The 23,303-nt window shown below is 38.1% G+C and overlaps 3 protein-coding genes, 1 long non-coding RNA gene and 1 pseudogene across 5 annotated transcripts; 1 reads left to right on the forward strand and 4 right to left on the reverse strand.

Annotated features, from left to right (window-relative positions):
• Nucleotides 1–16: 16 nt before the first annotated feature.
• On the reverse strand, nt 17–1,564 carry LOC125185437 (ATP-sulfurylase 3, chloroplastic-like). Its single transcript, XM_048081970.1, has 5 exons — nt 1,550–1,564; nt 1,355–1,396; nt 1,194–1,280; nt 1,028–1,116; nt 17–63 (listed from the first exon to the last, which is right to left on the reverse strand). The coding sequence occupies exons 1-5, from the start codon at nt 1,562–1,564 to the stop codon at nt 30–32; spliced, it is 267 nt and encodes an 88-aa protein (XP_047937927.1). The 3' UTR covers nt 17–29.
• A 5,090-nt stretch (nt 1,565–6,654) lies between these two features.
• On the forward strand, nt 6,655–9,369 carry LOC125219808 (annotated as a pseudogene).
• Nucleotides 9,370–9,697: 328 nt separating this feature from the next.
• LOC125202787 (ATP sulfurylase 1, chloroplastic-like) lies at nt 9,698–13,066 on the reverse strand. Its single transcript, XM_048101248.1, has 5 exons — nt 12,572–13,066; nt 10,618–11,023; nt 10,283–10,543; nt 10,116–10,202; nt 9,698–10,046 (listed from the first exon to the last, which is right to left on the reverse strand). Exons 1-5 carry the CDS (start codon nt 13,048–13,050, stop codon nt 9,909–9,911), a joined length of 1,371 nt encoding a protein of 456 aa, XP_047957205.1. The 5' UTR covers nt 13,051–13,066; the 3' UTR covers nt 9,698–9,908.
• A 2,502-nt stretch (nt 13,067–15,568) lies between these two features.
• Nucleotides 15,569–23,299, reverse strand: LOC125185445 (E3 ubiquitin-protein ligase RNF25). The gene is made up of 12 exons (XM_048081982.1): nt 23,167–23,299; nt 22,790–22,929; nt 22,595–22,695; nt 22,328–22,366; nt 21,397–21,482; nt 18,133–18,351; nt 17,541–17,579; nt 17,112–17,249; nt 16,728–16,867; nt 16,535–16,635; nt 16,339–16,451; nt 15,569–16,122 (listed from the first exon to the last, which is right to left on the reverse strand). Exons 1-12 carry the CDS (start codon nt 23,230–23,232, stop codon nt 15,751–15,753), a joined length of 1,554 nt encoding a protein of 517 aa, XP_047937939.1. The 5' UTR covers nt 23,233–23,299; the 3' UTR covers nt 15,569–15,750.
• On the reverse strand, nt 20,974–22,308 carry LOC125221966. 2 transcript variants are annotated; one of them, XR_007176450.1, is made up of 4 exons: nt 21,819–22,308; nt 21,593–21,674; nt 21,397–21,482; nt 20,974–21,272 (listed from the first exon to the last, which is right to left on the reverse strand). It is a non-coding gene; the product is annotated as an uncharacterized LOC125221966 (long non-coding RNA). The 2 variants fall into 2 exon arrangements; XR_007176449.1 differs by having other exon boundaries at nt 20,977–21,272; nt 21,593–22,308.
• Nucleotides 23,300–23,303: the final 4 nt, after the last annotated feature.

A 23,303-nucleotide genomic window follows, 5' to 3' on the forward strand; every position in this document is an offset into this window, starting at 1 on the left:
GGGGGATTTGTGTTGGGATTGGGGCACTTTCATGGCCTCTTGCTTGGCTTGTGAAGCTTATACCTGTTCCACAAACACCATTTTTCTGTTATATCAGTTTCAAAAAGTGGAGAGGTACATGAAGACTAGTATAAATTTAGCCATGAATTCTACTCCATATTTCTTTGTTTTTTAATCTTTGATTGGATTCTTTGTTCTTGATTGCTACTTCCGGAGTATCCTTTTACACTCCATTAGAGTATTTGTTTGTTATGTAGTACATTGATTTTTTTTTTCCTTAGAATGCTTTTGTCGATTATTTTTATTGAATTGATTTTTTCAAAATATTTGAAGGTTTTTAATTGGCACTCTTTTTATTTATTTATTTTTTTTTTTTTGTTACACACTATTAAATAAGAAAGCCTTTCACATAAATTGGAAATCCCCCACATAATCGAAAACCCATCACATAATCTAAATCAACACAAACGGACCCCAAAATAACATAATTAAACCAATAATTTTCAGAAACCCTAATTAAATTAAATAACACCTCTAAACTTTACAAAATTCAACAAACCAATGGACCAATTTATTAACGTTGGACCAACATAAACAAGTTTAAACAATGGGAGACCGGCGACAACCCTAACACAATAGTCGACCAAAAATATAAAAAATGAAATCAAAGAGCCCACTTTCTCCATCATTTTTTGAATACTCTATGAATCCAAGCAGAAATCACCCGATATTTTCCCTAAGGTATGAGAAGAGATCGTGGAAATAGCCAACAAAAATGTTCTGTTTTTTATTTGAGTAAATTGTGTTTTAGTGGTATATTTTATTTTATTTTGAAAATTAGTGCAGAATCCACATATACATCCTCGTTTGATTAGTTGTGCCAAACATGATGCGAAATGCCACATGGGATAGTAGGATTTAAGGATAGGGTTTAGGGTTTAGAATTGTCAATTGTCCTGGAGACAAAGTTTCAGACTTTCAGAAAATAATCAATATAGATAGATTTTAGTATGCATATAATTCAAACCTTGGGAAATTATAATACAAAGAGGAATGACTGTTTAGGCACATGAATCCGTCCGGAGGGCTCTCCCGGGTCTTAGCCAGGCTCCGCATCTGCCAACGAACAACGAGGTTACAATCGTAAAATCAACACTCACTCTGATCACTACCAGTCTACCACCAAACATTACCTTAGTCCCAGATATGAACACAAAGTCATGAGCTCTTGATGAATCAAAGAATGCCATCTTACTCTGTGTCTTGTCATAGGCAACCACCTTCACTCAAACAACAATCAATACTATTAAAAAATGTTGATGTTTCAATTCAACACATTTGATCATACATTCACCTTGAAAGGCAATATGTTGAGGTCTCCAAAGTTTCTCTGTCTCTATATTTGATCACATACAACTACTTTCTGACTTTGTGGGGGAAAGGGGCAGAGGCATTTGGTTGAGTTTATTATCATGGAAATAGGCAGTTGGCAGTAGGTGTTTCCCCTCTAACTTCTCTTTCTTGCTTAGTTGTACACTTTAATGTTTACCAACCATTGGTCCATTGATTCAATAGAAGCTTGAACTCTCACTATTATATTGAACGACTATGTTTTTTTCTCTTTAAAAATTGAAATTAATATGTTTTTAAAAAGATTCAAAAAGTTGTAGAACTCAACAGAGTTATTGTAGTTTTTTAAGATAAATAGGAAATTCTAAAAAAAAAAAAGCTATATTGGACGATTATGTTCTACTTAATATGCAATCATGTATTGAGACTTTTAAGTATGATTAAACAAATTGAATTTTGAAGAATTAAATCTTGAAAATCAAGATAAAGAAATATGTAGTGTGGAAAATTCGAAGAAAGAAGCGCGAGAAGCAAGTGGATCGCCAAATAAAAATGAGGAATAAAATATAAGTGTCACAATTTAATTTATCTACTACGAGGTGATTCAAATGGGACACTCCTCAAATTTTTTATGTACGTCATCTTGATGTTTTTAATTCTACGAATTTCCATATATATGACTTCGGTTAAATTCTTCAAATTTTATTTATAGTATTTTTGCCCTTAAACTTGGCTCGCTCATGATTCCAATACCAAGAACAAGAAGCCATCTAAGAATGCATTCAAAATAAAATTTCACCAAACTAGAATATAAAATTTTAGCAAGCAAATTATGTTATGCTGATGCAGAATGCATGAGAGAACGCAGTGATGTATAGAAATTATGCGTTCAATTAATGAGCTATTGTAATGCCTGAACACTCGAAAACTTGATCTATTCTTTTTGTTAATTAATTTGATTGTAATTTTTTAATTAATCACGGTTAATCAGTTTTATTTCCAACTAACAAGAATATAACAAAAATAATTTATAAAAAGTGTAAGGATTGATTTCATTGATGTATATTGTGAAGAAATTTCTAGTAATTGACTAGATGACGTGTTTATGTTTTTCGCTTACATGAGCAGCTGACGTTAAATTTCTAGATATGTTTCATACGAGGAGGTACCTCCATAAATATATTACTATAGCAGCTGACTTAAGTATTCTGCTGTTTTGGCCATGAGTTCAATTAATTTATTATTTTGTTTTTTTATTCCTTGATTGTATTCTTTGTTCTTGATTGCTTCTTTATATATACTGTAAATTTTTTTTTTATGTATATGAGTATTTGTTTGCAATATAACGCATTGATTTCTTTATACGACATAACACCAATATTTTTATTACAACAGCTTTTTTGTCCAGCCCCATCATGTGAATGAACTCCCCCTCCCCCCATCGCCTCACCAGTGACACCACTGGCCTCATCTCCCCCTATTGGTACTCTCCTTGCGCCCTCACGAGCAGTGGCATATCTACATGGGAACAAGGGGTACAGTTTTACCCCAAAACCTATGGTTAACAATATTATACTTAGAGATAAAATCAAAATTCAATTATAGTCTAGTCGTCACAAACTCATTACACTATTTATAGTTTAAGTTAGAATTACTGCATTTAATTAATATGTTAGATTAAGTTAAGAGATCATTTATTAAGTGATGTGTCATTACACTTAAAATACTAATTTAATTACACTAAAAAATCAATCCCAAATTTACGACCTAAAATGAAAAGTGCAAGTAACATAGGACGGAGGGAGTATTTTTCAACTCAATTTGTTTAATTCCTATTTAGTTTTCGTTTATTATTTCATTTTTAATAGATATTATCTTCATTCATTGCTAACTACTTCTCCTAAAATTTTGTATTAATTCAATACACATTGACATACTCTTGTCAAATTTTATTTTATTTCATTTATATTTAATTTTGATATTTACTTTGTTCTTAATAATTTATACAATTAAATTTTTATATAATATAGTCTTAATAACAAAGTATCTATGTGCATAACTCAAATTTTTTTAAAAGAGTTTTTTTTATAAAAAAAGATAGAGAGAATATTTAAAAGAATATAAAAACTGTGAAAACAAAACAAATAGAACTAAAATGACTAGCTAAAATTTGAAACTTTAAATAGTTCGTGATTATTTTTCGCACCCCTGTATCAAAAATCTTGGATACGCCATCATGAGAATCTAATATAATTAGGTTTTTTTTTTTCATTAAAATGCAAGACTCGGCATAATATATAGATGTATATTAGAAACATCTAATCTGCATGAAGCATCCAACTAATTAAAAAAACGGCTGGTTCTCTAAGACATGGACTTCTCTAATAAAGCTATAACTGAAATGTGATAAAAAAATTAATAGTTGCAAGATACTTTTCTCTATGCACATGATTAATCTCTACAGTGTCAGAATCTCAAAGTAAGCAACACAAATTTTTGAAATATCAGTCCACTGACTCAAAGTCCAAGCAGTTCACCCCGTATCACTTAAGGAAAACTCTCTCCCTTTCATTAAATATGAAACATTTAGAAATTAAAATGAGAATTCTATATAGTGTTATTTTGTGAGTTAATGAAGAAAGAATAAAATTAGAGAGATGAAAAAGTAGAGATAAAAGATGTTTTCATTTTAGAAATTTTTTATTTTTAATGGGACAATCCAAAAAAAAAATTGTTTTACTTTTAATGGACCAGAGGAAGTACATTATTAACAATAAATATCAGATCCTTGCGGAGCTGTGAACAAATTCTTAACAAAGAAACCGAACAAAGACAAAAGAAGATAGATGATTAGAGAATAATGGCCGAAGTTGCACTTCAACTAACATGACCAAGAACCTCCTCAATCTTCACTAACAGTCATAAGACGAGTAACATAGGAACACCAAAAACCAAAATCCTAGGGTTTCACCGATTACCTCACTCACCACAACCAACTCAAAACGAAGAAAATCCAGAAACCACAAGAACACAAGGTACTCTAAGATCTCACTGGTTCACCGAAGAAACCTCCCCGACTTAGCAAATCAAACTGCAGGGTTCGATTTAGCGTCGGATTTCGCAAAGCAACTGAGGAGTTGCTTCTATTAGAGATTACACCGGTCAATATTTACTAAAACACGAGAAGAGTGACAGCAGAAGATGATCAGAGAAGTCAGAGAGAGGTACTCCCTCTGTCCGCCATTAGGAGTTTCATTTATTGGCGGCACGGGTTTTAAGAAATGTTAAGAAAACTGGGTGAAAAAAAGTTAGTAGAGTAGAAGTCACACTTGTATATATTAGTTTTAAATGAAATGTGAGTGGAATGAGTTAGTGGAAGGTGTGGCCTTAATACCATTTATAGTCAAAGTGAACCGGGACTCCTATTCGCGGACGGACTAAAATGAAAAAACGGAACTCCTGTTTGCGGACGGAGAGAGTAGTTTCCAAGAGAAGTGAGAGAAAGAAAACCCTAATCATAAGAGAGGAGATTCTCGACACTTAAAGAGTGAAAGATAGAGTATGTACTCACAGAAGAAACACGAATCAAATCGAACAGCTAACCCTCATGATCTACTCGGAGTGACAGGTGGCGGCCATCGGAACGGCCCAAGTAATGTCAAGACTCAAGAGCAGTTGGGCCATCACACGTGAAACTTGGGCCGAGGCCTTAAGTGGTCTAATTACTCCTGCATAAGCAAACAAACATTCTTATCCATCGTGGTCCATAGAGTGGAAGGGACTAAAATGCTTCTCTATTCCAAAATACACGACATGGTACACGCTTTTTACACGCACATTCAGCATTTCTCTACTGTCCAACGCCAAATCGCAGCGACGTGGTCTCTGTTGCCTCCCCCTCGCCTCATACGTGACCTCTCCTTCTACTTCCTATTACCTTCGTCAATCACTTTTTGAAGTAATTAAGGTAATAACTCATGTAATCTTGCCTCTATCACCTCAAGAGTCAAGACGTGAATTTAGGGATAAAATATAATGAAATTGAACCCTAGTACTATCAAAACATAGAAAAGATCCTGCTGTATGACCTCTGTCTCTTGATACTAATCTTATATTGTTAATTGCTTATGAAATTATGAGAGTATAGCATTTGATTTGGTGTAGGGATTTGATTTATTTGAAATTGGTTACTAAGTCCCTGAATAGATTTTATTTTATTTTGTTAATTTAAGTCTCTGTTTTTCTTGCTTATCTTTTGCCAATATATACTGTAAATTTGGAATAACTGGTCACATTAAATCTTCTATAAGAACTCAACATACAATTATTTGTAACAACTACTCCTACTATGTTATCTTTTTCTCTTAGCGGCTTCTACTTCTCTAATATTATTGATATCTAACAATCAATCAACTTGGACTTGAAGCTCTTACAAACTATAACTTCCCGGGAAATAACAAAAGTGTTTGCTCAAAAAGATATTAGAACTAACTAGTTTGTCATGATATACTGTCAAATTAAGGCATATTTCATGTTTGGCAATTTTCTTACTTTCAAGAATTCTTGGTAGTGAATTTTCTTAATTGCTTTGGACTTGTAATCATGCTCTAATATGAGAAGTCAATGAAGATTTATTTTCAAGGTTACGTTCTAGGAATACATATTCTCAAAATTCTAAAAGTTAGTTGATTTCAGTTATCTAAATAACAGTTATGATTTTGGGAAATAGCAGAGAAACAAGTTTGTAAGTAGATAACCCAAAAGGCAAAAACCAAGTCAAAATCAAGGAAAGCACCATACCAAAATTCATGTTTTGCCTCTCAACCCAACCTAAGGCAAAAACCTGTGTAAATGGGTTAACAAAATTGAATGATTCGATCATAATCTGATAATAGTTCCGAAAAAGGATGCTACGTCGAAGCTTCTCTGTTTAATTTTCTACGACAATAAGAACAGACATAGGAGCTTCTTGGTAGTTTAATAACTATACACGCGAAGCTGAAAACCATATGACCAAATTCTTATATCGCGCACGCACACAATTAGTATAAGTAATTTGGAATGTTGACATTTAGTATTTGTTTTGTCCTAAAAAGTACAAATTAACAATGGCCCATTTATCCGAAGTCAGAGATTGATAACGTGGACTGCTGTCAAATCCTATATATATGGCAGCGGCGGATCCAGGTGGGGTCGAGTGGGGTCGGCCGATCCCACCACCGGCCCCGGAGTACCTCCGGAAAGCTCAATTCATCGGCCTCCGACCCACAGCGTTCGCGTCTTCGACCCCACCTCAACAGTCAACACAGGGACGGAACTAGCGTGTACTCAAACCATGGCCGTCCCAGTCTGTGTCCTACGTTTTATGGTCCGACCCCACGATATTTGGTTCCTGGATCCGCCATTGATATATGGAGAGATATGCCAAGAAGAAACATAAGAAAAACTACTCCACTAATATGGCAGAAATCACCATAAAGCAAAACTTGTCCATCAATCTCAACAAAAACAAATGGCACATGCCTTTCGCCACAATCTACTGCTCCAGAGCCTTCCTCTCTCTATCTCCACCGTCAAGAATCCCCAATTTCTCCGGCTTCAGTCCCTCAACCCTCAACCACCTCCTCAAGGACAAAACCCTCCACCAACTCTCACTCCTCAAGGGACCTCACGGCATCGCCGCCGCCCTCAAAACAGACTCCCAACTCGGCATAATCGCTGACCAACATGACCTCGCCGCCCGACGCCAAGCCTTCGGTACAAACACCTATCCATCTCCTCCCTTCCTCCATTTCACACTCACACCTTTCAAGGATCCAGCCATCCTCCTCTTACTAGCCTGCGCCGCTATCTCTCTAGTCATCGGCATCAAAGACCCCCGCTGCAAACAAGGCTTGTACGACGGCTCCACCATATTCTTCCTCGTCTTCCTCATCATCTCCATCTCCGCCGTTACCAGCTTCAGACAGTTCCACAAGCCCTCCAAGCTAAGCACCAAAGTTTTAGTACAAGTAGTCAGAAGCAGAACAAGGCAGGACGTCCCAATCCACGACGTCGTTGTCGGCGACATTGTATTCTTGAACACCGGTGTTCAAGTCCCCGCAGATGGCCTCTTCGTGGAAGGTCACTCTCTCCGTGTGGAGAGTGAGATTGAAAGCTCAGCGAACAACCCCTTCCTCTTCTCCGGAACCAAGGTGGCTCAAGGCTATGGGAAAATGTTGGTGACCGGTGTTGGGATGAACACTCTGTTGGGGGAGAAGATGAGCATGATGGCACGGTTTACAGACCAGGCGACGCCGCTGCAGAGCCGCCTAAACAAGCTCACTTTCTTCATGTTGAAGCTCGGTTTGGCTGCGGATTTTCTGGTTCTTGTTGTGTGGGTGATTCGATACTTCACTGGGTATACACAAGATGACAATGGGGAGAAAGAGTTTAATTGGAGCAGGACTAAAGTAGTTGATGTCATCAACTCTGCCATTGGGATTATTGCAGCTGTGATCATTGCTCAGGTTGCTGCACCAGAACGTTCGCCTCTGGCTTTGACTCTGACTTTCGCGAATTTTATGAAGAGGATGATGGCTGATCAATCTATGGTGAGGAAGCTCTCTGCTTGCGAGACCATGGGCTCTGCTACTACTATCTGCACGGATAAGACGGGTACGCTGACTATGAATAATATGATGGTGACAAAGTTTTGGTTAGGGAAGGAGTGTTTTGAAGGTGGTCTTAACATGGGGAGGCGTGTATTGGAGCTTCTCCGTGAGGGGGCCGGCCTCAACACGACGGGTGGTGTGTACATGTCCCAGGAAGGGCTCGAGTTCTCTGGTAGCCCAACAGAGAAGGCGATCCTGTCGTGGGCTGTGGCGGATCTGGGGATGGATATGGAGCACGTGAAGAGCGGCTGTGAGATTCTTCATGTGGAAGCATTCACTTCGGAGAATAAGAGGAGTGGTGTTTTGATGAAAAGAGATCATGAATTTCATGTGCATTGGAAAGGAGCTGCTGAGATGATCCTTGCAATGTGCTCACACTACTATGATTTGGAAGGTGAGAAAAAAGATTTGAATGATGAAGAGAGGATGCAATTCAGTCACATCATTCAAGGCATGGCTGCTACTAGCCTTAGGTGCGTTGCATTTGCTCATAGACTGGCTGATGATGTGAAGCTTGAAACAGAGAGTAAAATTCAAGAAGATGGATTGGTTCTACTAGGTTTAGTAGGGCTTAAAGATCCATGCCGGCCTGGTGTGAAGAAGGCACAGAGGTGGCGAAGGAGAGCTCTGATATAGTGATCATGGACGATAACTTCGCATCCGTGGTGACAGTTTTAAAATGGGGGAGGTATGTTTACAACAACATACAGAAGTTCATTCAGTTCCAGTTGACTGTCAATGTCGCAGCGTTGACGGTCAACTTTGTGGCGGCCGTATCGGACGGGGAGGTGCCTCTGACAGCGGTGCAGCTGCTGTGGGTGAATCTGATCATGGACACGCTCGGGGCGCTGGCGCTGGCCACAGAGGCCCGCGAGGGAGCTGATGGAGAGGAAGCCAGTTGGGCGGGACGAGGCGCTGATCAGTAATGTGATGTGGCGGAATCTGATGGCTCAGGCTGTGTACCAGATTGTGGTGCTGTTGGTGCTGAAGTTTAGAGGAGAGGGCCTCCTTGGTGTGAGTGAAAAGGTGAAGAACACTTTGATATTTAATGCGTTTGTGATGTGTCAGTTGTTTAATACGTTCAATGCGAGGAAGCTCGAGAAGAGAAATGTGTTTGAGGGGTTGCAAGAGAACAAGGTGTTTGTGGGGATTGTTGGAGTGACTGTGCTTCTTCAAGTGATGATGGTGGAGTTGTTGAACAAGTTTGCTGATACAGAGAGGCTGAATTTGGGAGAGTGGGGAATTTGTGTTTGGATTGGGGCACTTTCATGGCCTCTTGCTTGGTTTGTGAAGCTAATACCAGTTCCATTAGAGTAATTGGCATTTCACTTAAATTTTATGTATAGCACTCTGTGTTTTTATTTCACGCTACTTTCAAATAAATTTGAAATCGGCCACATAATCGAAAACCCATCACATAATCTAAATCAACACAAACGGACCTCAAAATCGACAAAATTCAAAGTTTCTAATTCAAAATTCAAACCTAACGTGGGATTTAAGGATAGACCCATCACAGAAAATAAAGACCAAATGTAAAGTTTGAGATATTTATAGTAGTATGTATCACTTTCAAAATTCGTGGAAAATTGCTGAATCGGTGCAAATCTAATACTATATAAATTTGTTTCAAATGCAAATGGTTTTCATGTTTTATGTTACGATATTAGCTGAAATACAACCTGGAAACAAAGTTTAAGAAAATAGTCAACATAGATAGATTTTAGTCTGCATATAATTCAAACCTTGGGATATTATAATACAAAGAGGGATGACTGTTTAGTAGCACATTATATTACATATGTAGCAAACTATATCACCTCACACATAAGGGATTATTGAGGAAGAGAATTCAGAAACATAGTAATATATTATACAGAGTGATGATCAACATCATCATCAACATCAAGCAGCAAGTGGCTGAGGCACCCGGCCGTTGCTGGCCGGAGCTAGACTCTCATAGTATTCCACCAACACTTTCCACCCACCGGGGCACATGAATCCGTCCGGAGGGCTCTCCCGGTTCTTAGCCAGGGTCCGCATCTGCCAACGAACAACGAGGTTACTATCGTAAAATCAACACTCACTCTGATCACTACCACAAAACATTACCTTAGTCCCAGATATGAACACAAAGTCTTGAGCCCTTGATGGATCAAAGAAGGCCATCTTACTCTGTGTCTTGTCATAGGCAGCCACCTTCACTCAAACAACAATCAATGCCATTAAAAAATGTTGATGTTTCAATTCAACACATTTATAATCATTCATTCAATCACCTTGAAAGGCAGTATGTTGAGGCGCTCCAGCCCCGGGGCCATGCTCAGCACCTTCTTCCCGTGATCAGCATCGTAGAGGTCTCGTTTCTCAATAGGGTGAGCCATCCCGGCAGGGTCACGCCCGACAATGTAGAAGTTAGCACCCGCATTGATCCGAGCCTTGGCATGCCACTGCACCTCAGTAGGGCCGGCATAGTGCATCGGAGACGGGAATATAGACACCACCGTAGTCTCCGGATCCAGCACTCCATCTTCAAGAACCTAACACAACACAATAGATTAACATTTCAGCTCAAGATCTTCCACTTAAAAATCAATTTCTTGATTTTGATGACCTTTTCATGTTGCTTCATGCGCCAAGTAAGTGGAACATCATCCTCTTTAGTGTAGCCACCCAAAGGATGGAGCAAGAGGACTGGATTCTTGTATCCCATGTCAAGCAGGCGACGACGAGTGTCGGTCATGAGCAGGGCGTGGCCGTTGTGGACCGGGTTCCTCAGCTGGAAGGCAAACACAGCGTCTGCTTCGCGCCTCTCAAACTCGTGGCGGAGCTGGGCAGGGGAGAGGCGGAACCGGTCCAGCCCGTCGTTGTACTTGATCGGCTTTACGACCTCTAGGTCACCGCCAATCAGCCAGTTTCCGGCACCACTAATGGCCTTCTCAGCATAGGGAAGGCCACCTGCTGTGGTGCCCCAAGTCCTTGCAATTCTTTCTTCTTTATTGTGCTTGTATATCTCAATGCTACACTTGCAAAAACAGCATAATACTTTAGTATAAATGTAACTTCTCAAAAACTAAAACTTGCAAGAATTCAATTTTAAATATAGAGAAATCAAATAAACAGAATCACTACATCCCAAGATTATTAATCTTTGAGCATATTATTTAAGTTCATATCACCATTCCCACATTATCTTTTAGCAGTGGAAATCAATAGTAACAACAACTACAAGTCAGCATTCACTGATTTGTATGTAAACAGTGCATCGCTTTATATAATGATTGCCACGTAAATGTCCATTGAACATCATTATTAATTCAAAACTAGATAAAATCATGTGACATATTCTAACTATAGTTACTATAGAGACTTATCGATCAAGTAGGGTCATGTAGATTCAAATCTTGCTATGAGGAAAAGACAACTATATATAAATCCCAACGATGGATTAAACTTCTCTCAGATAATCCACTAATTTTGTCTTGGCATATTCAGATTAAGACATGAGAAACATCACATGTGTAAAATATCTACAACTTTATGACTATGATGGAGATAACTGTATAAAAAGTAGTCTTTCATCATCACCGAAAGCAAATTAAGCAATATTTATACTCACAATACCTAACAACTTTGGGATAATTTCTTGAATGGACACCAAACTAAAATGTTTCTATTAAAAAATAAGTAGCAAGTACTTACTAAAGTTTCATTTTCCCTAAAAGACATCCATTTTTTTAATAAAATATAATGTCTTCCTACTTTTTTCTTAAACTCAAAAGGCGAATCCCTCGCCCCTGACAGAGTAGGTGAGGGAGTAAATCACGGTAAATCTCAGTTTGTAAAGCAATTCCCTCGCCCCCAACAGAGTAGTGAGGGAGTAAATCATGGTAAATCTCAGTTTATTCCTCAAGGAAACGGTAGCATGTGCGCGTGCACAAGGCTGCCGGAATTTGAACCGGAGGCCTTAAACTCAATTACCTCGCTTATTTTTCATCTATGTATCCTTATAAATATCTCGTACCTAAATTAAGTTTCATATGATGAAAACCTAAAATAATAATAATAACAATAATAATAATAATAATAATAATAAAAGACTATAGTTTTGCTACTCTTTTGGAAAAATATCCCAACTATTTTAGATGGAAATTAATATTGGAGTGTCATTTACTAGATATATTAATACTAGATTCATTTGAAAAATAGTCTTGTTTTCCTACTGGCCACCAAAATCATTCTATTAAATTCTAGTACTATATAAAAATTACTACTTTATATCTATTCATAGTAAGTTTTTCTTCCTAATGAAATGTTCTTTGTTTTTCATTAACAAGACTTCGATCATTTTTTCTCTCGGTATCTTTATTTATTTTACCATTTTGCATTAAAATTCATATCATCCTCGGCTAAAGACAATCTACTATATGGCAATCAAACAATTTCTACTATATTTGGCAATATATTTATACTCATAATTCATAAAACACCTATATGATCAAAGAAATCACACCATAGCATAAAAAAGTAGTAGTAGTATAACAAAAATAGAAAAAAAAAATCCTTACTCGCTCAAAATAGCGACGAGATCGCCCCCTTCGTCGACCAGCGCAACAGCAGTGGACGACCCGATCCGAGCCTTCTGGAGGTCGTCGAGCGCGAGCACGATGGGGACCGACATGTTGACCCGCGAGCCGTCTTGGAGACGGAGCGAGGAAAAATGAAGCGTTTGGAGGAACTCAGACTCTCTCATGAAGCCGCGGAGGGGGCTGGCCCACCCCTCGCTCAGCACGTGCACCCACTGCAGGTCCACCGCCGACAGCCTGATCTTCGGCAGCTGCTCCGCCGCCTTCACCTTCGACAGCTTCTCGGATTCTTTCACCATGAGCTCCACCAGTCTCCCGCCGTCGGGCTCGATCAGGGAGGCCCGGATGCGGGCTCTCGGGGCAGGTCGGGTGAGGATGGAATGGCGTTTTGGGAGGTTAGGGAAATGGAGGGAAGGGGTTGGGGTTTTGAGGTGAAGAGATGCCCATGTAATGGCTGCCATTTTTGGTTCTGGTTTTGTGTAAGGGCTTGTTTACTTATAGTGTTTGGAGAGAGAAAAAATGGTGTGTTTGGTATAGAAATATTGTAAGTGGAGTGACTAGAGAAAATTATTACTCCCTCTGTCTCACTTTAGGAGTCCCGGTTGAGTTCGGCACGGATTTTAAGAAATGTAAAGGAAAGTTAGTGAAAAAAGATAGTGGAATGTGAGTCCTACTTTTTTATATTAATTTTATAATAAAATGTGAGTGGAAAAAGGTTAGTGCAATTGGGACCTAATACCATTTTTAGAATATTCCAACCGGGACTCCTAAGTGGAACACCTCAAAATAGTAAACCGGGACTCCTAAAGTGGGACGGAGTACTATTTAAATTATAAATTTATTTGGATTTGCAATGGTCCCAAAAATAATAGAATATTTTTTGGTTTAATTTGCTAATAATGAGAATTACTATATCATAAATTTGTTAAGGTTTATAAATGTATCGTGATAATTTATTTTGACGATCATATGAATCAGTAGAAGATGTTCTGAAGTCCAGTCACACTTATTCTGGTTTCCATGTTACGAATTGAAGCTATAAACCTCTGTGGCATTGTTTCAAGTCTACTTAGACGACAACGTTTTGAAGAGCCGATATTGTATTCGTGTCGAAAAAATTGATTTCCACGTCACCATCAATTTCAGCGAAAAAATAATCACGAGACAATTGTGAATTATAGAAAAAAATTAGCAGGATTTGAAATTTATGTGATTATTACAAAATTTAAAAAAATATGATTTATATCATAATTTTTCAAATGATTATTAAGGAGTACTATATGTAACTGGTGAAATTAAAATTGACAATTTCCCAACACAAAAGGAAAGGATTGATAATAGTTTTAGTGCATTTTCCATGTAATTACAATAAACCAAATTGTGTATACTACTAGATTATTAGGTCATTAGATGTACATGTGCAACATAGTGGAGAAGTAAAAAATTTTAAATGCAATGGGGAAGTGTAAAGTGTGTTTAGTTTGGAAGTATTGAGGATTTTTATAATGTTTAGAGATATAAAATTAGAGGCGAAATTAGGAGGATGAACCTGGACTCTATTAGCTCAAGGTGCAAGTACTAATTCTTCTCTAAGTATGTGTATTTGGACAAATGCATAACCCAAACCATTTAGTGGATACAACTTTTATTTTTGTAAAATGACACAATTCTTTTCTTAAAAAATTGAACTCACGAGGCAGTTTTTGGAGCGTCAGGCCCGTGACTTAGTTTATTCGTTAATTCTTGCTTAATTAGTTGATTAGATTCCTATTAAACATTAATAATACATCTTAAGTGGACTAATGAATTTAAAATTAGTATGGTATTCAATTATTAGTTGCTGCTGTCCGCCCACAAGTCTTTTTGTCGATCTTAAAACTCCATCATGCAAAAACTCATTAATTTAAAGTGTTTTAAAATTTTAGACGATCTTTTGGTTCAAACTAGCCCAAAAATTGTCCAAAACAGTTTTGATACAGAATTTATTATAGTTTTTAGTCAATATTTTAACAGAATTTAGTTCAACTGTTCGATTAAAAATTTTATAATAAGATATTCACTCCAAATTTGCTATAGGTTAATTTCGCATTTAGATATTGGAAAATGTATAATAATATCTTCACTCCATGCAGATAAAGAAGTTATTTGCTGGACGTCAATTCTACGTGTTAAGAATTAGGTACGAAACTAAGAGTAGTGTTTTTACTTTAAGTCAATAAAGGTTACAAGAAAGTTTGATTAAAAAAAGAAACAATTAAAAATCGAAAAAAATTGATCAGTTAGAAAATCCATCCCATCTTATCCATATAATCGTCGTTATATCAAATGAGCACACTATATAACTTATGCTTTACATATTTACCTTCTGGGACGTGATCAAATGAAAACTCTAAATATTGTACAAACTCAAAACTATGATCTGGACCATTGAAAAATGTCAACAGATCACAAAAAAACATCAATAGGAAAATGTCAACAGAATTTCAACGGTAGTCAATGATTGATGTTGTGTTGATATTGTGTTGACATTAAAATCTTGAAATTTTACACTGTGTTGATATTGTATTGAAACTGTGTTGAAGCTGTGTTGAGAAGTTTTGAGTTTGTACAATATATAAGTTTGCATTTTATTAATACCATTTACCTTCTATAGTTAGAAGCTATCAAGATTCATTATTATTGATGTACACGTAGAAGCAAAGGCAAAGCATTTGTTCTTTTAAGGTGGCATTCCATCAGTTAAATAAATAATAGTGGCATACAATATGGGATAAACCAAAATAAAGTTAGTATACAATTGACTTAGTCATAGGAGCAACGATGAGATAGTTAATCATGAGATACAAGGGAATCTTTGTCGTGTAGAGTGTAGACACAGACCAACATATATTGTCACAAACTCACAATACAATGTAACAGGCCCAGCTTTTTAAAATACTGCAACCGAGCAAGAGATAAAATTATTATATAACATTTAAATCACAAGTAATCATGGCAACCGAACGGCTCCTAAGTAGACACAAATAATGAGATACCATCGCTACATAGTAGTACATGAAGTAACACTAGCTCAGGAACAAACTTACAAGTTTCTTGATGCATGTTTAAATATAGTGTTATCTCATGGGAAAATATGGTTTTACAACAAAAATGGCCAAAACTTAATTATCTGAAACATTGTCTTTCCTAATCCACTGTCTTTCTTGTTTGTTTGTGTTTGGAGTCCTCTGCTTCCTATGATAATTGTTGGGCTTCCTCGACCGGCGTCTGTTGGACGAACTTTCTGGGTTGGCATCGGATTTGGCGGCGCGATCTTTGCTTTGTGATGCACTAGATACTCCTTCAGATTCTGTTGACGGCAAGCCAACTGGCTGCGGAAGAAACATACCAGGTAACAGGACCTCATTTTTCTTGGGCTCAATCAAGCCATTGTTTTCTTGCTGAATTTTTAAAATGGCATCGAATTTTTCTTTTCTAATTATTTCCTCCTCCGACTGGAGAAAGCCTCTGTCAATCTCAGTTCCGGTACAGTCCTGAAAATCAGCAAAACACATGATTAATTTCTCTTCATATGTGAAACTAGTAACAATATGCAAACAGCACACTGATGAGGCGTGGAATTTTATTTGTTCTCTTTGTATCAAACACAAACAAAAATGGATCAATGATATTGTTAAGTGAGATTAACAATATCTTCAAATCATAATTGAGAACGAAACGAATATGTAAGAAAGCCTTATTTGACATACCAAATTGCCACTGGTCCCAACTAAGTCAAGCACATGTTCAATATCCTTGGCAAGAAATATTTTCCGGCAGACAGGGCATTTGCCCCTACTTCCTTCCATCATTTTGCGAATACCTAGCGAAGAGAACAATCACGTTAAGTGTCAGTAAATGAAGACTCCAGACATAGGTGCAACTTCATTGGGTACAAAATACAACCTCGTTGGTCTGGTTTACTCTTAACAGTTGATGATGACGAGCTTGAACTCTCGTTTTCACTTTGCATCTGGATCCAATTCCACCACCTGATGATGCAGTCACTGCAACAGTTGGGAAAATAAGTCGTAACTTCAGTAACATTTCAGAGGTGACTGCGTCTATTTGGAGAGGAAAGAGTATTAGATGCACTTACCAATGAAAGCAATGGAAACAAGACATTAACTTCATAAAAGGTAACGAATTGTTTCCAGCATCTTCATCAAGTAAAGGAAATAAACATAAGGGGCAGTCTCCCTCCGGATGATTCATACTAGAAAGCTTCTCCACTGCTTCCTAAATTTTCAAGTAGCTATTAACATCTTGGAATGGAGAACTTTGATGGAAATAGACATGATACATAATGAAGTGATGGATTGCAAAGATGGGTAACGGCTAATAAGTGCAATGTGATTGTATGAGACAGAAAAGAAGCACGGACACCAGTATCAACCCAGAATGTGCCATATAAGATGAAACAGCATTGAACATTGAGGGCATAAAAATAATAGCTAATGATCCAAAGCACACAAATCATCACCTCACAAAGTGCCACAAGCATTAAACATGAGGCAAGTTCAAAAGCTTTGGAACAAATGCTTTCCATCAGATGTTTCTGCCTCTGCTCATCAAGACCCTTGGAATCAATAATCCTAATCACAGGTGGCTCTTCAGGGTACTGCAAAGGAAATAACTAACAATAAAAATACTGAATTTAACTCGCATCTATTTCAAATTAACAATTTACTGATCCATAGTGAAGAACAAATGAGCTAAAACCAAGTGCGAAACATTATCGAGTACTATTAAATAGGAAAAGAAGAATCAGTACAGTCTCTAACTGTATCATCATCAGCAAGGCATAAATCATGGACCAACCAACCAGTTGCCAAGCTCAGCTCACAGCTCAACATTTATGTTTAATTGAAAGTATCCTAACTCGAGGTGAACTATGAGACTGTAAACTCACCTTAGGACCAGCCTGCATCCCAATAGTTGCTTCCACAAACTGCAGAGAAGTGGTGTCAGTATTAATAACTCATAATAACACATACACCGACGAAACTATAAGAACATGAACAATATGAACAAAACTCAATAACACAAACTTACAAAGTGAAGATAAAGCATTGATGCTGAAATTTAGCATGTAAGTAGGTTCAAGAAAAATGGAACAAAGTAGTAGGGATCAAAAGACAAGAATTTTCTAATCATAAGAAGACATCACTAACTCCATTCAAGCACAAATCGCAGAAAGTGAATTCCTTTAAGCATTGATTCCACCATCTTCTCTGAGACAAATTGTCTAATTGATATAATTTCCACACAAAAATACAATTCCTTCTTCAGAAATTCATATACACACACTCAGATTCAGCCACAGTCCACTAGAGAAAACCAATTCCAACGCCATATAAATTTTCAGCAAAAATGCAGAATTAATTCCAGGAAAAGCAAAACAATGATCAAACGAGGAATCGCTACTTGCAAGCAAAAAAGGTCAATTGAGAGCGAATCGTGAAAGAAAAGGAAAACGATATTAAGCGTGAAATTGGAGATACCTGCTCAGATGAGACCTCGGCGGTGCGGGGCTTGAGGTGGACGTGGAGATGGGGCGGGTAGGTTTCGATGACAAGGCAATCGTCGCCGTAAACCGCCTGGGCTGCCTCCACTTCAGCTATTACCTCTTCTTCAGCCATCGGCGGAGGCGGAGGCGGCGGAGGATTACCAGTTTTACTGATTTGGGCGGCGATAGCTTCGGCTTCGGCCATACACATTAATCAAACCCACATAAATAATTAATAATAATAATAATAATAATATTAATAATAAAATCAAATTATATTGTGTGTCCTATTTGTTAAATTATGTAAAAAATACCATATTTATCAGAAAATAATGGAAGTTTACCATATTATATGTCCTAATTCAGAATCTTTCTTTATACGCATTTTAAGAATGCTATCAAAGCAAAAAAATTTGATCCTATACATTTTAAGAGTGCTAGCTTTTGGTCTTAGACAATATATTTTGATCCACATTTAATAGTTATATCAAAAATTAACGTTCAATCACGTTTTAAAATTCAAAATTGGTCTCATAAAATTGCACAAAATACATATTGAACCAGCCAAAAACTTGTGCAAAATGAGCCGGCCGGAAAATTGTAGCTTTATATACGTATAGATAGGATAAAAAAACACATTGCACTTGATGATGTGAAGTGCGCGCCGCGCCATAAGAGCTGTGGCAGCAGCGGAGCCAAGCCGGGGACTTGCGCGAATACAACCGTTGTTTTACAAGTCCCTTAGAAATAGATGAAGCAAATGAAAGGTTTTACTATTATTTGTTGATTACTTTTACTTCTCATGTTTCAAATAATGAACTTGGCTGTGAACTAATATGAATGTGAAACAATGAGTGATCTTCGTTTTTATCATATTTGTAATTTGTAATTGTAATTCTTTGTATTCTAGTTTTTTGTGTTTATCATGTTTTCTTTCGACGATCCTTCATATTAATGATCGCAATGCGCTGAGATTGCAGAGAAATAGGTAGATATAATATGCTACAAAATGTGTAATAAATGATGACATAATATTAAAGCCAAATGCTAAAAAACCAAGAAACTATATGATATTATAATCTGCTACTCAAAGCCATATCACTAGAAAAAATGTTACAGACTTCATGATTTTCCATATATTGAAGCCAAATGAGGAAGAGAATAAATTGAACTTTTTATAAGGTACTACTCCCTCCGTTCCATAATAAGAGCATCCGCAATGGTCGGCTAGCGACCGGCTAGCCAATTCGTCGCGCTAGCCGATCGGCTAGCCGAACCATTGCAATCGGCCAGAGCGAAATCGGCTAGCGCTTCGGCGTGGGCTGGCCGATCGCTCGTCGGCCGAGCGCGCTAGCCGATCGGCTAGCCGCCATTGTGGCGGCCCGATCGGCCAACGCCGATTTTTTTTTTTTTTTTTTTTTTTAAAATCATATATAAACGCGATTTTCGTTTCATTTTCATTTGCACCACTTGTTTTAACGAGTTTTTCTCTCTCTCTCTAACTTTCGTACAAGAGCATCATCGAGCGATGAGTAACGCGGGTGGTAGCGGTAGTGGTAGTGGTGGGGATCCTGAGGAGTACGAACGGAGGATGAACGAGGCCATGGATGCCTACATGAACCGCGGGATGGAGCGGTACATGCGTATGGTGGAACAGCAGGCGATACCTCGCCCTCCACGGAGTTGTCCACCACCGAGCGGTGATTGATCGGGATCACGTAGCTGCACATCGGCGGGTACGTACGACGACTACTTTGCGAGAGAACCCGTGGTTTCCCGCCAACATGTTCCGGCGGCGTTTTAGAATGCGCAGGGAGTTGTTTATGCGCATCGTTGGCGCATTAGAGCGTCGATATCTGTGTTTCCGCTTCAGGCACGATGCGGCCTGGCGGACCCGGCCGCACCCCTATTCAAAAGTGCACGGCGGCAATCGGGCAGTTGGCCTACGGAGGCGCGGCGGACATGTGGGATGAGTACCTCCACATCGGTGAGTCGTCGGCACTGAAATGTCTGAAGGAGTTCTATGGGGGCGTGATCAGCATTTACGGTGAGCGGTACCTTCGAAGCCCTACTCCCGAAGATTGTCGGAATTTGATGCAGATGCACGGGGAGAAGCATGGGTTCCCCGGGATGTTAGGCGGCATAGATTGTATGCATTGGGAGTGGAAGAAGCGTCGGCGCTGGAAGGGGGCCTACACGACCGGCTACAAGTCAAAGAACCCCACGATAATCCTCGAGGCCGTAGCTGATTACCGGCTGTGGATCGGCATGCGTATTTTGGGGTAGCCGGGTCGAACAGTACCTCTCGATGAAGCCGACCGCCTCAAGGAATTTGCCAACATGCGCCAAGTGGATGCTCATATTCAACTCCAAAAGGATATAATTGAAGAGTTGTGGGCACGGAGGATTGCACGGCGATAGTTTTTTTCTTTATTATGCATGTAATTTTTTTTTATCTATGTAACTTTTTTAAATGCAATTAATGAATTTTCTCGTATATGTGTCGTAAATTTAATTCCGTATTTTAATCGTAATTTTAATTCCGTAAATGTAGTATATTTTGAATTGTTTTTATTGCGGCCTGGCCTAAATCTGATGTGGCAGGTGGTTTTTTTAGTGTTGCTGACGTGGCAGGGGAGAGAATGGCTAGCCTATGGCTGGCCTAAGCACCATTGCGGATGCTCTAATAGAGACGTTTCTTTTCGGCACGGAGATTAAGAAAAATTGTGTTGGGTTGTTTAAGTAAAGGAAGAGTAAAGTGGAAAATGAAAAAGGTAGAGAGATAAAGAGAATAAAGTGAGAGAGAGTAAAGTAGGTGTCGAAAAATGCGTGACTTTTACTAAAAATGGAAATGACTCTATTACTATAGAACGTACCAAAATGGCAAAATGACTCAATTACTATGGAACGGAGGAGTATAACTTACGAGCCTCGTAAAACTTACACGTGCTAGCCATAGTTGCTGACCTTGCTGTCTCGTTTTCTATTGTAACGGTGCCAGAAACTGAGCTTTTTGTAAGTTAGACATGACTAGTTTTAGAATCCAGGCAGAATAGAGAGGTCTACTATTCCCTTTGGAAGAAGTGATATATTTCGAAGGAGAGCAAGCCTGTTCTTTCTGATTCTTTAATTTTCCTGCAACCACAATGCAGGGAAATGTCACAACTGTATATAATAACCTCATTTGAATGTCCAGAATCAAGGCACCCGAATCGTCAGCAACTGAATATAACTCTCTTGGGTATTAAGAAAGACATACCACCATCACAAATACATTGTTAAAGAAATCTTCCAGTGGCTGCAATAGACAGGAAGATGCTTCAACAAAGTCATCGACTTCCATGTCTGTAAATGTATTCGTGGGTTAGCGATATAAAGAAAATGGAATTCGTAGAATTAGTTCTGGAATTGAATCTACATGGTGGAAAACAAGAACGCATGAAGGATGGGGATACCAGAATGAACTTTACTCCTTAATGATGTAAAAGTGCTCCATAAATTTCTCTCTTCCACTGTTTCAAAAGCCGCCTCATCCACCTAAAAGAATGGTTTTCATTTCAGAAAAAAAAATGAACACTGAAGAATGCAAAGAATCATAATATAAGTGGCGAACGAAGTATACTTCATCCCTGAGGTGTGTAGATTCGGCATCTATTCAGTATATTTAGAAAAGTACAATACCTTTTAAGAAGAGCTTCAGTTGAAAAGCAGGCAGGGTTACAAATCACACATTAGAAGCCCAATGTGCTGTTCACTTGATGTTGTATTGACCAAATATTCTAGCATAGATGATAATAAGGTTGTTGCTAGTGCACCAAATAATCTTCCTAAGCTTTTAGAAGCAGTGAGCAGTCGTTCTATGCAAGATTCTTCAACGATAAATATAATCAGACAGTAGAGGCAGAGGAATAGACCAAACAAAGTCAGTAGGAATGCTAACAACACACAGGAAGTTTTACATGGCATGGAGTGGATCAATGTGGCACATTATTCATTATTGATAACTTGCGACAATGACTTAGGTTACTGGTCATTAAAGATTGATTGGCTCAGGTAAAATAGGAACACTTTTCAACTGAAGATTTAAAGTAGGAAAATGTATAACCCATGTTTTTGAAGATCTGCACCTCAAGATCATGAGTGGCCTCTTTCCCGCGGACTATTCTTGTTGGGCGAGAATACGCCTCAACAATTTTGGGTAGCAGCTCGCCTTCTGATAAAATTTTCATCTGAAATTAAGCACAAAAGGGGAAGAAATTATGGGAAAGAAAAATCAAACTCTACTGATTTGCTTAACAATAAAACTTATGCTTGCTTGAACCCTTTAATAAGTATCAAAAACATTTAACATCAGCCATTTGGTACCTAAAGGTGACATCAAAAGAACAATAAGATTATAAGAGTTTTACATGACAGCCAAAATGCAAAATGTGATTCATTGTGGTAGAGAATACAACCTTGTTGGTCTGGCTTACTCCTAACAGCTGATGATGACGAGCTTGAACTCTCGTTTTCACTTTGCATCTGAATCCAATTCCACCACCTGATGATGCAGTCACTGCAACAGTTGGCAAAATAAATTGAAACCTCAGTAACATTTCAGAGGTGACTATGTTTAATTGGAGAGGAAAGAAAATATTAGGTGTACTTACCAATGAAAGCAATGGAAGCAAGACATTAACTTCATAAAAGGTAACGAATTGTTCCCAGCATCTTCATCTAATAAAGGAAATAAACATAAGGGGCAGTCTCCCTTGGGATGATTCATACTAGAAAGCTTCTCCACTGCTTCCTGAATTTTTAAGTAGCTATTAAGATTGGAATGGAGAACTTTGATGGGAATAAACATGATATATAATGAAGTGATGGATTGCATAAATGGGTAACGGCTAATAAGTGCAATGCGATTGTATGGCCATTAATGCCACGATTTTAGTATCAAGCCAGAATGTGCCATGTAAGATGAAACAGCATAGACCATAGAGGGCAGAAAATAATAACTAATGATCCAATGCACACAAATCATCACCTCACAAAGTGCCACAAGCATGAAACATGAGGCGAGTTCAAAAGCTTTGGAACAAATGCTTTCCATCAGATGTTTCTGCCTCTGCTCATCTTGGAATCAATAATCCTAATCACAGGAGGCTCTTCAGGGTACTACTG

Source organism: Salvia hispanica, chromosome 1, assembly GCF_023119035.1.
Source record: "Salvia hispanica cultivar TCC Black 2014 chromosome 1, UniMelb_Shisp_WGS_1.0, whole genome shotgun sequence".
NCBI lineage: Eukaryota > Viridiplantae > Streptophyta > Magnoliopsida > Lamiales > Lamiaceae > Salvia > Salvia hispanica.